This window comes from Anser cygnoides, chromosome 3, assembly GCF_040182565.1.
Source record: "Anser cygnoides isolate HZ-2024a breed goose chromosome 3, Taihu_goose_T2T_genome, whole genome shotgun sequence".
Taxonomy (NCBI): domain Eukaryota; kingdom Metazoa; phylum Chordata; class Aves; order Anseriformes; family Anatidae; genus Anser; species Anser cygnoides.
Genome location: NC_089875.1, coordinates 41,802,257 through 41,818,351, shown reverse-complemented (window position 1 = coordinate 41,818,351; position 16,095 = coordinate 41,802,257). Strand labels below are relative to the sequence as shown.

General features: G+C 37.4%; 1 protein-coding gene across 3 annotated transcripts in view; it reads left to right on the top strand.

Annotated features, from left to right (window-relative positions):
• The window catches only part of ACTN2 (actinin alpha 2), a 68,769-nt gene that overhangs the window by 35,794 nt on the left and 16,880 nt on the right, over positions 1–16,095 (top strand). For all 3 annotated transcript variants that reach the window (XM_066994002.1, XM_066994003.1, XM_066994001.1), the window contains exons 7-12: positions 1,376–1,457; positions 4,811–4,896; positions 6,348–6,440; positions 7,595–7,825; positions 8,906–9,053; positions 10,704–10,854. In XM_066994002.1, the coding sequence (XP_066850103.1) occupies positions 1,376–1,457; positions 4,811–4,896; positions 6,348–6,440; positions 7,595–7,825; positions 8,906–9,053; positions 10,704–10,854 (791 nt within the window). The remainder of the gene's footprint in view (positions 1–1,375; positions 1,458–4,810; positions 4,897–6,347; positions 6,441–7,594; positions 7,826–8,905; positions 9,054–10,703; positions 10,855–16,095) is intronic.

Genomic DNA, 16,095 nt, shown 5'->3' with positions numbered 1-16,095 from the left:
TAGATCTTGCTTAGATTTAGTGTATTTTTCTCCCATTTAATTTAAGTAGGAGTTTTTGTGTACACATTTAGTAAATGTTGTATTACACATGGTGTAATGGTAGAAAAAATAAATTAATGGCTTTCAAGTACTGTCCACGTTTTAAGTTCCTCTTAATGTCAACGATGCACAAAACTGCTAAACGATGATAAAGTGAGAACTTAAGTTTAGAGACATTGGATTCTATTTTAACCAAATTGTGAGGGTATTAATACTTATGATACCTCGCATATATATGCACGTGGAGAACAGTCTTCTGTGAAATTTAAGCACTTGCTCTCATTCCATAGAAAGTAATCTTACTAAGTTCATTTCAAAGTAACAAAAGAAGCATGTCTGAGACAATGAGCATGTCTGAACATGTCTTTGTATTCAAACGGAAGCCCTGGAAGTTCCCTCGAGAAAACCTGGTAACTTTTTTCAGTCCCCTCTTGCTTCTCCAAATTTTCTCTTCTACCCTGTTTTCCTAGACAGTCTCTGTACACATTGGCATTGTTCATAATGGCTACCATCATTTAGCAGTTTGTGAATACTTGAAAATAAGAAGCATTAATGGCACGCACAGCCATTTCCCATAAGGTGTTTTCATTCCAAGCTGATATTAGAAGGCTGACTTAAGAGCAGCCCTAATCTGACATGCTCTTCCATTGTCAGCAACAGTTGTCTGTGGCATATGAAATGAAATATGTGCTGCTTGTCTGAATTTTGTGTACTGCTTCCTTTCTTTTTCCTTCAAAAAACAAAATCCAAAATCTCAAAACAAGAGGAAACTCTTAATTTTCAACAGCTCTAAATTTCACCAAACAGAAGTCTTACACATTTGGCTGTCCAAGTCAAAAGTGGGAGGTTTTGAGCCTTCTGGGTAACTGTTCTGTCTGGGCTTCCCTCTCCTCATGCATTCACCTGACCAACAGAGAACTTGTTAGCTCAGTGAATTCGTATCACTGTAATACAATGTTTTCTAAGTATAAAAGTGTGCAGGACTAACTTTGTGATGAATGGTCTAGTATAGCCTACTGAATCAGTGGCCTTGACTGTATGTATTACTGCAGTACTTCATTCAGAATTAGCTTTTTATGAGTGTACACTGCATATTTTATCTATGTTCCCCTCCAGAATGTATTTGCAGCAGAGTCCTAGTGGCTTATTGTTTTTATTTGAAAGCAGAGCGCTAGGTAGACCCCACATACCCCACTCTGCTATTTGAACAACAGTAGTTGTGACTCCAGTTTATAGTTGGGAAAATCAGAGTAAGTTTTAGTGTACTTACTGTAGTAGTCTTGCTTCAAAGAAAAAAATATATCTTTGACTAGTTATATTTTCTTCTTTAATTCAGGATGACCCCATAGGAAATATCAACCTTGCCATGGAAATCGCTGAAAAACATTTGGATATCCCAAAGATGTTGGATGCAGAAGGTGAGAGTTATATTATACTGAAGTTTGTATCACTCGTCATCAGGAGACAGTAAAAATTCTGTTGTTTTGTGGCTAGCAAATTTTCAACATTCCTTCCACATGAATCGTCATGGAGTAACTTCTTTCCACTTTGTTTTCAAACAATTTTTTCCTTCTTGTTTCCCATGTATTGGATAATTCCACTCTATCTTCATTCCTTATTACTGTTTGTTACTGTTTGTATTTACTATAACACTTTGGAACCTAACCTTAGCACATGGCCCCAGTGTGACAACTGAAGTTCAAATAGGTGATCAGAACATAATCTTTTGCCTATAAAAACTAAGTTTAATGAAGTAAAATACATCTGTTAGCAGCTTAAAGCATCTTCACTTTTTAAAATGTTAAAATGAGAGGGCCAGAAAGAAATAGAGGTACAGTTCAAAATATTCTACTAATAACATGCCTTCTATGAAAGAGCTAGGTTGAGGGAAGCATTTTGTTTGTTTAATTATAAACCTTTTACAGGGATCCATTTTAACAAATGATTTCATGTTTGGTTTCTCCAATAATCTTTAGAGTCTGTCCACAAATCAGAAGGAAATATTTCTTCAAGATAACCAACCTTTTTTACTTCAGGGAAAACTGATGCCAAAATACTGGAATTTACATACACTAGTTCAAGGTATTCTTCTCCACGTATACAGACTCAGGTCTGGTGGCACGTCAGTAGAGCACTGGTAACACAGGAACTATCCAAAGCACGCAAACTCATCTTGTCCACTTCCCTTGAGTACCCTTCTTTGGTAGGAAGGTTAGACCAATACAGGATGATTTTGAAAATCCAGGTTGTAACCTCTTAATTGAATGTTTTTCTTGGTTTCACCTTTATGTTTCAAAACTACCTGTTTTAATTTTTTCAATTGCAATTACCCTTTCAAGCACCAATTAATTATTTTACTATGAAACACTGTGCAAGGAATAAATAGACATGCTTTCTCCTCACTAGTGAACATGTATCATTCTTCTTTCACTCATTTTTCTCTTCATATACCATGCAACACCCCCCCCCCCCCCCCCCCCCCCCCCCCCGTTAAGATTTCCTGCGTATTCTAGCCCTCATCTTTCTATTCTTGTCTTAGCAGGAGAGGGGGAATGAAATCTTGCTTCTTCTAACATACTCTGTATATTTGCCATCACTTTTTTATTCTTGTGTTTTCAGTGGAAATGCCAAGTTTCGTTCAGAACTATGTGATGGAGATTCAAAATCAGTAAATATATCGGTCCTGAAGTTAGAAAATCTCACTGTTAATATTAAAAATTGTCATCTAATTCCCAGGTCTTTTCACACCAATATCTTCCCACTTCCATGTTGGCAGGCATCTTTTCAGCTTGCGCTAGTGTTATTCATCACTCAACCATGACTGCTGTGAAAACAACTTTTTCTGCTTTTGTCTGTCAAGGATTCAGAAATATCTGTTTACAACAATACACTCGCACTTCAATCATACTCTCTCTATACTTTTAATCTTTCCTAATGTAATAGGGACAAACCTATTAGTCAACCAACTCAAACCGTACTGTGATTTATACTATTAACAAAATGGACTGGCTCAGGGATTGCAGAACTGTTACTGTCCGAATTATTCTTAGCACAAAATGTATTTCTGGACTACAGGAGTTTTACGGTTTTCCAGTATTTGTCAGTACTCTGACAATCAAAAGGACCTTCTGCTAATATAAGCAGTAAATACTCTTATTTTGTGATTGTCAGTGACTGTGTTTAACTCTGGATTGATTGTAGTGATTTAGATGAAGTTGTTCTGGACTAACAGTAAAACTGAACCCAGTAGATCTGCCAGCCGCACCATCTGCTCTGGAAGTTTCTACCAACCAGAACATGGTAATACCCTTCTGTACAGTCTCCATCTTCAGATGTTTTACCATTGTGGGAGACTATTATCTTCTCAATTTGATTCCTGAAGCTTATGTATCTTTGCACTGATATCAGTAAACTGATGCAAACTGAATGGTGGTATATTTATTTTTAATCCTTGCAGCACTGAGGTGACATCATCAGCATAATCTGATGGAAGTACCTTATGAGAATTGCTGAGCAGTAAACCCTCTTCTCTCTACACAGATGTAGTAAACACTACCAGACCTGATGAAAGAACCATTATGACTTATGTTTCCTGTTACTACCATGCATTTGCTGGTGCTCAGAAGGTGAGGTTGTAGATGGATCAGATCTCACCCTTCACCTTCTGTGTTGTTGTTTCTTTCAGCATTTTTCCTCTTCTGATCTTTTCCTCACTAGTTACTAGAACAGCATCTTAGAGCTGAGCTCATTTCCTGTAGCCTGATTTTCTCTTTGAGGCACTGTCTCTGTAGAGCCAGTAGTAGTAGTCTATCCAGTTGTTTTGTAGAAACAAAACTTCCTGTCTCATTTCTGTGTGTTTACTAATAATATCCAGTAGGTTTTTGACAACTGGTTACTGATCTTCGTAGGACATTGTTGAATGTCCTTTGATTGAACTTCTGTGCATTGATTAGAAGCACCTTTAAAAATGCAAGATGAAACGTAGCTCATAGTGAAAAAGCAATTTCAATAGCAGAATATCATCTTTTTCTCCCTGCTGGATATTATTCCTGTTACAGATGTCAAAATCGTCAAAACAGATGCTCAGAAAATGAATCCTTCTCTTATGCTTTCAGGATTGTTTTTTAAAATGTTAAATGCTTACTGGTAAGTACAATCAGTGACATAAAACATTGCTACTGTGCAAAGTAGGAAAATATACAGACATCTCAGAAGAGCTCTGGAATCATGTTCCAATGAAAAGAAGCAGTAGTAGAAAAAGCAAGGCAGTTCATAGACATGGACATACTTTAGGCATTAGTAATATAAAGAGTATTGATATATAATGTTAAAGTTGAAAATTGATACATGTGCAGCTTCCAGAGGATCTCCCCAGATCAAAATCTAGCCTGCCTTTCCTGTGTGTAAATAAAAGAAGTGAATTCTAAATCATCAGAGATGTGCATGCTAGTTCTTATACAGATAGTCTGTTTAAAATTAAGGTAATTCTCTGCATGACAGTGCAAGATCAGACTTATTAAAAGAAATTCACATCTTTGTAAGAGCTTATGTTGAATTTCTAGTGTACGGATTTTTTTTTTCTGTCAGCACCCATCAATCTAACACTATTTATTTCAGCTTTGTATAGTTCCTAGAGTACAGAGACAAGAAAACATGAACAAGAAAACGATCGCAGTGACAACTATGTTGTGCTTTTATTTATTTATCCTGTTTTCTACTCCTCGTATCTCTTTTTTTTTTTTTTTATTTTCATTTCTCCCTGACCTTGTAGATATTGTGAACACTCCCAAACCTGATGAGAGAGCTATCATGACATATGTGTCCTGCTTCTACCATGCTTTTGCTGGAGCAGAGCAGGTATTAATCAACTGTCCCTTCAGGTTGCTGTGTTTTTGATTGTTTCACATTTCTGCTAGTTTATATTACAAAACAAACAAACACTAATTTAGTACTTTGCTGTTTTAATTAACAATTGCAAGTATTACTTGAGTACTAATACTTGTTTTCAATCAACACTTGAACCTATTTTAGTTAAATGTTGTGTAGCGAGTTGAACTTGTTTATTCTAATAGGATTTCATGATTCTAATGTTGGGTGTCTATTTGGTGATTGTAAAGACTATTTCAGAAAAATTGTATTTGAAGATACTGTGAAAAGGAATTGTTTGTTGCTACACCAACACCTTACGCTTTTGCTGCATAAAAGAATGACTGACTTTTGGAGATGGAGGCTATTCTAGGCTTACTAATGCTGATTGGTAATTTAGGGCTGGATTTTCAAAGCTGCTTAAAGATGTAGAGAGGCACAGAAGTCATCCAAAGTAGTATTTGCACCTGGCTCCCACTGAAGCCAGCAGAATTATTTGTGGATCAAAGTATTAGTATAAGAGGCAAGAACATCAGCAGGAGATCTGTCACACAGGATGGTATTCTCACAAACAAGGCACTTTCTACTGCTTTGCTTCTTACATTTCTAGCCTCCAAATGGACACAACCCAACTTTTGTGGAGAAGAAAAAATGCCTTAAAGTAGTTGATTTTTCCTTCATCCTCGGAATTCAATTTTCCTTCCCATCTAGTAGGCCCCATACACCTTATCACAACACAGCTATGCTGTTGTGCACTCTTCCTTCTGGGTGTGCAAGTTTTGCTATTTATGCAAAAGAAGGGAGTTCCAAATACTATTTGTAACATGAGTTTTTAGTTGACTGGATGTATTTCAGACTCACATTTGTAGGGAAATATAGATCTATCATGTCAAACTATTAATATCAATTTCAAATATGCAGAGCTACAGTGCTTTCACAAATAAATTTGGCAGGATCCAAGAAAAGATTTGCTATGAGTGGTTAAACTGTATATATTTTCAAGAATGTATGTGCATGTGATGTGCAGATACAGAGTGGTCTAGGACTCCTGAATCACTGAGTATCTTTACAGTGTGGCTAACAAACCTAATACCTTTTTAGTGTGATTAAAAAAACTAATCTAATAAGATAACTTTAAGAATGGTCTAAATTGCTTTTGAAAATAAAAGATTTATTAGACCATTACAATGGCATTGTGAAATTACCCCTTGTAAGGTTTAATTGTTTGACAAAGTGATTTCTGTGCCAACCTATGCCTCATTGAGGCCATTGGAATCTGTGAGAACAGGAGGGTAAAGGTGTATCTGAGTAACCTAGGAGCACAAATCAACAACCATAAAACGTGACTTTTATTTGCAGCAGACGCGTTCCTTCTTTCTCCAAACTTGTACCTTTCTCAGAATGTTTATGAGTACATCCTGTTTATTTGCTCTGTTTTATAGGCTGAGACTGCAGCAAACCGGATCTGTAAGGTGCTTGCTGTGAATCAAGAAAATGAGAGGTTGATGGAAGAGTATGAGAGACTAGCAAGTGAGGTAAAGACAGCTTTGTCTGTAACTTGGTGATAATTTTGTTCGTGAAATACTGAAAGCTGTAAGATTCATGCACTGTCTGCAAGACTGAAGTGAAAATACCACGAGGATGAATCTCACAGTGGTAGTGCACAATGCCCAGTTGCCCAAGGTGCAAGGTTCAGGTCACTCCTTTGCCACAGACTTCCTGTATAACCTCTAGCAAGTCATTCAGTCTTGTTAATGTTAGGGGGTGTTCTGAGGACTTTCATCAGTCTGCCTTAGAACTAGGCTTGCTGTCTCTGTAATGTCCAAGGGTAGCTCATCCTTGACCACATATAGAAAACACAGTATCCTCTTATTCCAAACAAGCCCGCCGAATGTGTACGGAAAACTGTGTCTGGACAGGGTGTCTCAGGGTGTTCACAAAGTACCTGTGAACACAGGCATCAGATTAATGAAGAAAGGGGCACACTGCTTGCATTATTCCTGATTATTACCAGAAAATTGTTGTTTTTTCAAAACATAGGTGATATGACTTTGCTTCACAAAGTATACTGCAGGCTTTCTGAATCAGGTCTTCCTTATCTTTTCTTGGTATATGGCGAATTTGTTGAGTCAGAACTGCAGATATCTAATGTGCAAGTGAGAGCCTCTTTGTCTTTATAATGCACAACCTGCAAAACATACTGAGATCATAGACACAAAGACAGTAGTGCTGGATTGGTATTAACAGAATTCTGTGTAAAGATTTTTATATGACCTGAGTTGCTTGTCTGGTGTCCATGCTGATCTCCATTCTCAACTGTGACTACTTGAGACATCAAGACTAATTAATACTTTCTGGAAGTGGCCAGGGATATTGGGTAACTTGGGTCTTAATTAGCTAGAGTCATCTTACATTTATGTTCATCTTTGTGAAAATAAGGGCATTTCCAGGAATATTTATAATATCTGAGAAAATTAGGTTTGGAGTTTGTTTTGTTTTTAAGAAGTTATCTCACATTATTGTTCAGTTTTGCAAATCTTGTGATTACTTGCCATTAGGGCACTGATACCAACTGAAGCCAATAATAATAAGATGGAGCAAACACAATTGGGATTTGTGCATTCAATGTTATCTTGTTTTGGTTGCTCTTCCATTACCTTTATTTCAATTGTTTGTGTTGGTTTGAAAGCTTTTAGAATGGATTCGCCGGACAATTCCTTGGCTGGAAAACAGGACCCCAGAAAAAACAATGCAGGCAATGCAGAAGAAACTAGAGGATTTCCGGGACTACCGCCGCAAACACAAACCTCCCAAAGTCCAAGAGAAATGTCAACTGGAGATCAACTTCAACACCCTGCAGACAAAATTGAGAATCAGTAATCGACCAGCTTTCATGCCATCAGAAGGAAAAATGGTTTCAGTAAGTAAAAGAGGCATTAATATTCCATTCTCCTTTTTATCAATATTCTCACAAAAATTTCAATATGAAGGTTGAATTGCTATTTTAAGTCATCCGCAGAAACTTCGGTTTGTTGCACTTTCTCAATATCAAACCACTCTTTAACACATTCCCTTTCATTCTGAAATCGTCCTTTCCCTTAAGCATGCTCCTCCTCACTCTTTGAATTGTCTTGAGACAAGGAACAATACAGAGCTTTCTTTGGGAATGTTTGTTTACTTAAACAAAACTAACACTGGTTTCACAGATATTTTTCTTATCAGACTTATAGAAACAGCCGTGGCTCAATAAACATTTCATTTTTTTCCTACTTTTTAAAATTTGATTTTATATTTTTGTAATGTCTGTGAAGACAAGAATAGTCTGACTGTGGGTCAGAATTTTTCCTGTGGAATACAGTAAACCTGTTCATGTACTGTGTTCTAACACTGTGTTTTGGTTGGTCACATTCGATAAACAGATGGTTGTATGACCTGCAAAGGGTGACTGCCATTGTCCACACCCCTTACTCAGAAAATAAGGGGCCTGTCACTTCAGTTTCCTACTCATGCCGTTGGGTTTCTAAGAAAGCTCACAAAACTTTGTGCAGCACAGAAAGTGAAATGAATTTGTATTCCAGATAAAATACGCATCAAATCCTCATGATACTAAATGTTTTGCTATTGTCAGCTTCTGAGAGTAAAGCATGTTTATTTTGATAACCGATTAGGTACCTCAAAAAAGAACAAGTACTTTGTAAAATTGGAGGTAAAGGCAATGTGTCGTGAAGACACTGAACAAACAGTTATACTTGAAAGCCATTTGTATAGAGGGTCCTTCCATGAACCTATTTGACCAGGATGCTTTGTGAGGAGCAGTTGTTTGGAAAACCTGATTTCCAGAGCTGCCTGACAACTAATATTTTCTATGATTCTGTGATTCGGCAAAATCTGGCCATAGAAACTTCTCTTTTTGGAGCAAAATTGTGAATCAGAAATCTGGAAATTTGTTTAAAAATGGAGAATAGTTTCATTCCATCTCTCCCATGTATTCTCTGTACAGGATATTGCCGGCGCTTGGCAGAGACTTGAACAAGCTGAGAAAGGCTATGAAGAGTGGCTGCTGAATGAAATACGAAGACTGGAAAGACTTGAACACTTGGCTGAGAAATTTAGACAGAAGGCTTCCACTCATGAACAATGGGCATATGGTGAGCAGATATGGCTTTTAACATTTTTAATATTTTAATGTTCAAGGTTGAACTGCCAATGCTAGATATTTGCCAGCTAAAAACTGGCATAAGTTTTTATGTTTTAAGTTTTTTATAAGTTTTAGTTTAGAAAACTAAAATAATAACAGATGAAATTGCAGGTTCTGTTACATTCAGTCATGGTCCTAATTTGTAGGCATGTTGCTAATGAAATGTGAGTATAAAAATCATGTTATATTCCACCAAGGTAATCAGTCAAACTTAATAAAAATATCCAGAGTTGAATCAAGGCCATGACTGTTAATGCATTCCTATGTATTTGTGCACCAGTGATCCAGTCAGGAGTGCAGTGAGGACGTGAGGACAGAAATTCAGTTTTCCAGTTTAAACTCAAAAATAAATTGGTATCTATGGCTTGTTAAATGTGAAATTATTAAGAGAGTTGTTATGAGTTGGTTATCATTTGGCCATCATGATGGTTTTGAATATCCGACATGAACTACATGATAATGGACTCATTTTTTCTTTGCTCCATATCCCAGATTATACCCTGTTTATAGTTCTGTTTTTTAACGGTAGCCTAACTTGCAGTTAGTAACAGCTATAGGACCATCTATTTTGCAACACCGGTGTAAAGTTTTGTGAAGACCATTACAAGTAGATATACTCTACCATCCTGTTGTTTGCCCTGACTTCCTGCTTCTGCCATGCTTCTGACTTTTTCCAGCTAGAATCTTTTCACACTGTGAAAATAAAACAGAGACCATCCAACAACACAGTTGCTGGGAGCATACACAGCAGTATCTGCTACCGAGCAGATACTAGAAAGGAAACTACAGTGTTTGTCAGCCCTGAGAGCCTATTTTCTGATCATCTGCTCCTCATGGTGACATGTTATCGTTGTTATACAGGGAAAACTTCACATAAGCTGGTACATAGCATGTGAAACAGTAGCTCCTTCTGACTCTAGAATCTGCAGAGCTGTGTAATGTTGTGTGGTGAGCTGCAATTGTAGAGGCTGTATAGATTCAGTTGTCCAATCCAGGAGCTACTGAAGAACAATAATTAATTTTTTCTAGCTTTTTGTAACTAGGCTGGCATTTTCCATTTAAAATTCTATAACTGATTTGAAAGACAGCCACACATCTTAATCTTAATTTGGTGGGAAAGTGCTGAAATGAATAATGAATTGAAAGCAGAACACAAAAAAAGAATTGAAAAGCAGAACACAAAAAAGAATAACACTTCATTGGTAAGAGTGAAGCTGAACATAGCAGTGTGATTTTTGGTCTCGTAGGTCAGTAACACACTTCAAAAGACTTATCAAAATAGTTTAGAGCCCTGTTTTTTTGCTAATATACCATTTTATGCCAGTTTCTCGAGTAATGTAGTACTAACTATTTCAGATAAGCATAATCATCCTGTGCAAGAATCAAGGAATTAGTGAGAGATCTTTAAAAATATTAATTCCTAATTAAAACCATTCTGCTGAAGAGTTGCCACTCATTTGTGTTGGGCTGGGATTTCATCTTATACATGTGATTTTGATGATCCTCAGTGAAAAAAGTTGACTAAATTTGCAATTGTTCTAACCAATAAATTCTTAAAAAAAAAAAAAAAAAAGACTAATATTTTAATTTTCTCTTTCAGGCAAAGAGCAGATCTTACTTCAGAAGGATTATGAATCTGCTTCTCTGACAGAAGTCCGTGCCATGTTAAGGAAACATGAAGCTTTTGAGAGTGATTTGGCTGCTCACCAGGACAGGGTGGAACAGATCGCTGCCATTGCCCAGGAGCTGAAGTATGTTCCATTTAAAGGCTTGCAGCTGCTGACATTTAACTTTGCGATAAACTCTTTCCAATGAATTTGATAGTGTCATAGGTACCAACGTAAGAATTCCAGAGATAGCTTCATAAGTATATTATCTGTGCTGGTCCCTGAGACCTTTTCCTCTTCTCTCCCCTACCCCCAACCAAATATAGATATTCAACTGACCGAAGTATTTGAAAACGGTCATTTTCAAATTGACTTAACGGTAATTTTTTAGCATTAGCTCTACTGATGAGTCCATTGTGTGTTGATGGGAATGCTGGAGCTGTCTATTTTGCAGTTCATATGGTTTGCTGAGAGGTACTGGTTATGAGTTTTTTAGCTTAGAAAATAATTTCATTTTACCTAAATTACAGATCAGGCATCTTCACTTTGAGATCTGATATTTTCCCACAGGTATATTGGTCCTTTAAAAAGGCTTCACATTCCTAAATTATCTTTTCTATAGCAGTAGTGGGTCATGCACTGAGTTTTCTGAAGATTCATTGTGTCTAGTATGCTCCAGGGTCATACAAGCAACCAAGCACACAACCTCTTCTGTACAAGTGCAGTTTTCACCCACAGTTCCAGCAGCTTAGCTACAGGACCAATACTTGCGCACTCAGTATACTATGCCCCAAGAAAACATAAAGCTGAGAACAACACATTTAATTATGTCTGTATTGTTGACTTCAGCTAGGTAGGTCAGGGGCCTGCCTGACAGACACCTGCCTGTCAGCCCCTGCCTGACAGACACCCTTATGGCAGCAGAAGTCTTGAGTGTTGGTGTAGTTACTCTGGCTAGACTCCATCTTTACTGGCAGAGTTTGCTTTTCTTTGTGGGAAGGCTGTTAATTCACCTAAGTGAAGCAGTTTTGTCAGCAAAGATCTGCCCATACTGACAGTACTGTAGTGTTATATACAGACGTCCCTGTTCTGGTAAAGTCATTTTGGTGTATACACCAACATGTGTACATTTGATTTTTATAATCTTACGCAGTTAATTGCAGTGGTTTTGTACTGTAAAACAGTGGCACTACTTCTGATCTCAGCGTTTGGCACATAATTAAATTCATTGCTCACCCACAGTATAAATCTGCAAAGCCAACGGGAACAAATGTGTGTTAGCTGTTGAAAGAGGAGCCAGCATAAAAATTCCCAAATTCCTGCTCTTGGCTTCAAGCCTCCAAGTTTCAGTTTCTCGACTTCTTGAACAGGCAAAACAGCTACTACTCAAAAAGCAAGTGTTAAAAACATGTCCTCTTTTTACTTTGTAAAGGACCATAACTCATAAACAGCTCCACATTCATTAACAATTAAAAAATCAAAGTGCTATCTAAAAATGTAGTTCATACCTGGTAGCAGCAGCACTTTCACTAACCGTATAATTAAAATGGATTTAGAGAAAAAAAGCTATTTTTCAAGATTGTTTAAGGGAGGAAGAGTAAGTACAGGGGGTAGAGGAAATGCTGTCTTTTAGTTGGTATGAAAGAAGTCTGAAAAACGCAGAGGATGCTGATTTCACTGAGTATGTCAGTTTATGAAACACCTTCTGACACGCCCTGATCTCTGTTGTAGTTATTTGTTCTTTCTATACTACAGAATGTAATGTCCTTCTGCACTGGAGAAATGCCTAATCATTGTTAATTCAGCATCAACTTTGCAAGTGATAAGAAACCTTGGGAATGTAGTATACATAGCACAGCATCTGCTTACTAGCATTTTGAACCCTGTGTCCTTTACCTCTGTTGAGGCCAGTGAACACTGTATCCTGTCTATTTTAGGGTTGTCTCTTCTCAGTTGTTTCAGTAATTTGCTGTGTGAAGTTAAACAAGATATTTGTGGCCTGGGCTGCAAAGGTGCTGAAAATCCACTGCTTTTAGAGATTGTCTACTTCGAATTCTCCTATTATCTGTACAATGGGGCTATCAGTGCCTGGTTTTTCACCGAAACTCAGTAGCTCAGTAAGTCTTAGTGCCCCTGGAGAGCAGTGCATGAAAGGTTATGAATGTCACATTTTATTATTAGCTGCAAGCAAATGGGAAGCTTCTGTTTAAATGTTGATTTTAAGTATTTATCTGTCGTTCTTCAGACAGACATTGAAATGAAGGAGCAAAACACTTATTTCTTTCTCCAGTCATATTTTTTCATTGAAAGATTAAGCAGTGCTTGAATGCTAAGAAAAATTCATTGGCTCATGATCCAAAGCTTATTGAAGTCAATGTGGTATTTATCTTTTTTTTTTGTTGTTCACTGGATCCACTGATGAGAAATCCTCATCATCCGTGTCTAAATTCCAAGTCAATACACCTCCATGTTTTGTTTTAGACATCTCTTGGCTGCCTAACATTGCTATTTCCAAGTAGAACAATTGCTGTGTGACCTTGAACTGTACCAGTTACAGTTTCCTGTCCGGTATTTTCTGTGGCAGCAACAAAGTCCACCATGAGCTAAAGTTGCTAAAAGATTGTTGATTGGTGTGATAAAGCATTTGTGTGTGTACAAGCAGGAGATTGCAGCCAGGAAGCTGCTGCAGGACTGTTGTATTCCAGACTGTATAGATGTGGAAATCCCTGGCAGTGAAGCATGACGAGACTTGGTTGGCACTAAATACGAAACTGGAAAAAGAGTCAGGGATTTCTAAAATGGGATTTCCCATTTATGACATAGCGAATGCTAAATAGAACTGGAGTAAGCTATAATATGAAGTGCTGAATTCACTTATGGTCTTGTGTGCTCATTTCAACATTTTCAATCATCAAGATAAAATTTTTGGAATGTAGTTTCTTGCATATCCAGGACTTCTAGTATAGCCACTTATTTTCAGCCAAGAAGACCACTGTCTGTAGTGCATACTGATTTGGAGTGTCTTTTTGCTTCTGGAAACCTGGGCTCAAATTATGCTTACGTGCATGATTAACATGAGCCTGGTTCTAAAGCAGTGCTAAAGCGTGTTGCTCAGCAGGTTATTTTTGTGACACTATCACTATTCCTAAAGTGAGCTCATACTTAAATGCTTCTCTGGATCAGGACGAAATCTGACTAAATTTTTAATTCTTTAAATATAAGACTGAATTATGTGTAAGTTAAATAAGAACAGCTTCAGGATTTTTAAATTCCAAAGACTGTAGATTTCAAATGGCCAAACAAACAGAAAAGACTGTTTTCTCAGCAGCTCTGTAACACGTGCAGCAGTGCTTTGTTTATGCTTGATAAGCAAAACTTCTTTTTACAGAATTTGAAATCCAGTCTCTTCATAGCTTCGACGTTGAGACACAAAAATTAATATGACAAGAAATGGTAACCTGTGTCATATTTCCATGTAAACAATCTTCTACAAGTTATTTCTTCCTCTGCTCCTGCATCAAACAGAACAGTGTTTTTTGATGCATATAATAATACACTTATTGGAAGTAAACTACAGCATGCCCAGAAAGGCAGTGGAGCTAAACTGTTTAATGCCGCTCAGTGGCATTATGTAGCTTATGATTTTTTTTACCCACTGGTGCCCTTTTTAAAAGTTGTTTTGATAATGTTATTCTCCTACCTATTTGTCCACAGCACATATCCCAGGAAGAAATAGGATAGCAGAAATCTTATGGGGAATGACTGAACCTCCCTGGCAGAGCTGGTGGAGGAACGTTGCACATTACCTTCCAGGACTTTGAACAGAGCTGGTACAATCAGTCCCTCACTTGCATGGAAGGACACCTGCCCTTATCCTAATCGACAAAAGGAGTTAAGTTATCCATTGAAGCAAAAATAAAACTTGCAGTACTCTCAGTAATGTGACTGGGAGTATCAAGAAAAACATCCTGTCCGTTTTCTGGTATATTAGGTTAAGTATGCCAGAAGAGACCAGAATACAAATCTCCACATCCCATCCACTTAATGGGCTACCAGTGACCTCACAGCTCACACAGGAACATCATCTAATAGTCTCAATATTCTGTAATGCAAAAAAATTAGGTCCAGCCAAAAGGTCTTAGTAATAAAATATGTCTTAGCCTTTTTCATCCAAATCTCCATGCACCTGACTTAAAATTTCTTAACAAATAGATGGCTTTTGTTGCATCCCTTAAAGGCTAACAAAAAGGCTTGCTCCAAAGGAAGAATCAAGTTTTCAAATTAAGGAGTCATTGTGTTTTATGGTTTTCTGGCAGCTTTCTCCTTATACGTAACAGTTCTTTTACTTTACAATTTTAGTTCTTCTTCTTCTTTTTTTTTTTGTTATATCATTTTATTTTTACTTGTTTTACCATTTTTCAGTTTCAACAGTCAACTGATAGCAGCACATCTGAAGCCTCTTTTAAACAGAATGGTTTAGATACTTCTCAGCTTTATCCCTAAGCATATTGTTCCTACTGAGCTTAGAGGAGGAAGGATGAGTGCTGCCCCTGGTCTACAGTGTATCTTCACAGAGGAAAACTACCTCTGTTCTCATTTTGTCCTCTGTGGTTCCCAAAGTTACTGGAGGGAAGTGATCTGTACATTCCTCTTGCCAATTGCCTAGAGAAAGATGTTCAAAAGGAAGGAACAATTTATATCTGCATTTAATGTCTTGTTCAAGCCTTAGAGTAAATCTTAGCTTCATATTGCCATGCTGTCACATAATCATGATCTTTGCAATGCTCAGTACTGTGCAAAATGTCCTCAAGGAGCAGCCAAGAGCTAAATTCAGTGAATGATGATAGGCTGAAAAAAGTGAGCTTCCGAAGTGCCAAACATATGTATTTTATTATGGCTGCAGCAGAACCAAGGGGATTATCTGTCATCGAGATCCAAAACTCAGTTTGAAAGAGACTTGGTGCAGAATCTCAGGACAGAGCTTAAAAAGTTACTCCAGGCAGTATAGTAATTCATTTTCTGTCAGGATAATACAAGCATATTAAACCAGTGAAAAAGCAATGCTAACTGCTACATTCCTTTTGGGTGAATTGATTTGCACTGCCGGTACACCTGGGTCTGGAGATTCCTGTTCTCTGAACCATCCAATTCTAGGGCGTAACTCTGTGAGGAATTTCTGGAGAGAAGGAAGAGAACTGTTCGCAGTGCCCCAGGTCTGGGTAGCCCCTGTTAGAGATGGATTATGCCTTGAACACAACCTGAAGTCTGTTTCTCAGTTAAATAATTTCACAGTGTATTAGTATGGATGGTTTTCAGATGAAACTAATATATTTCAGGCCATTTAGCTTAACACTATACCAACCTTCAGGAACTTGGTAAAGCCTC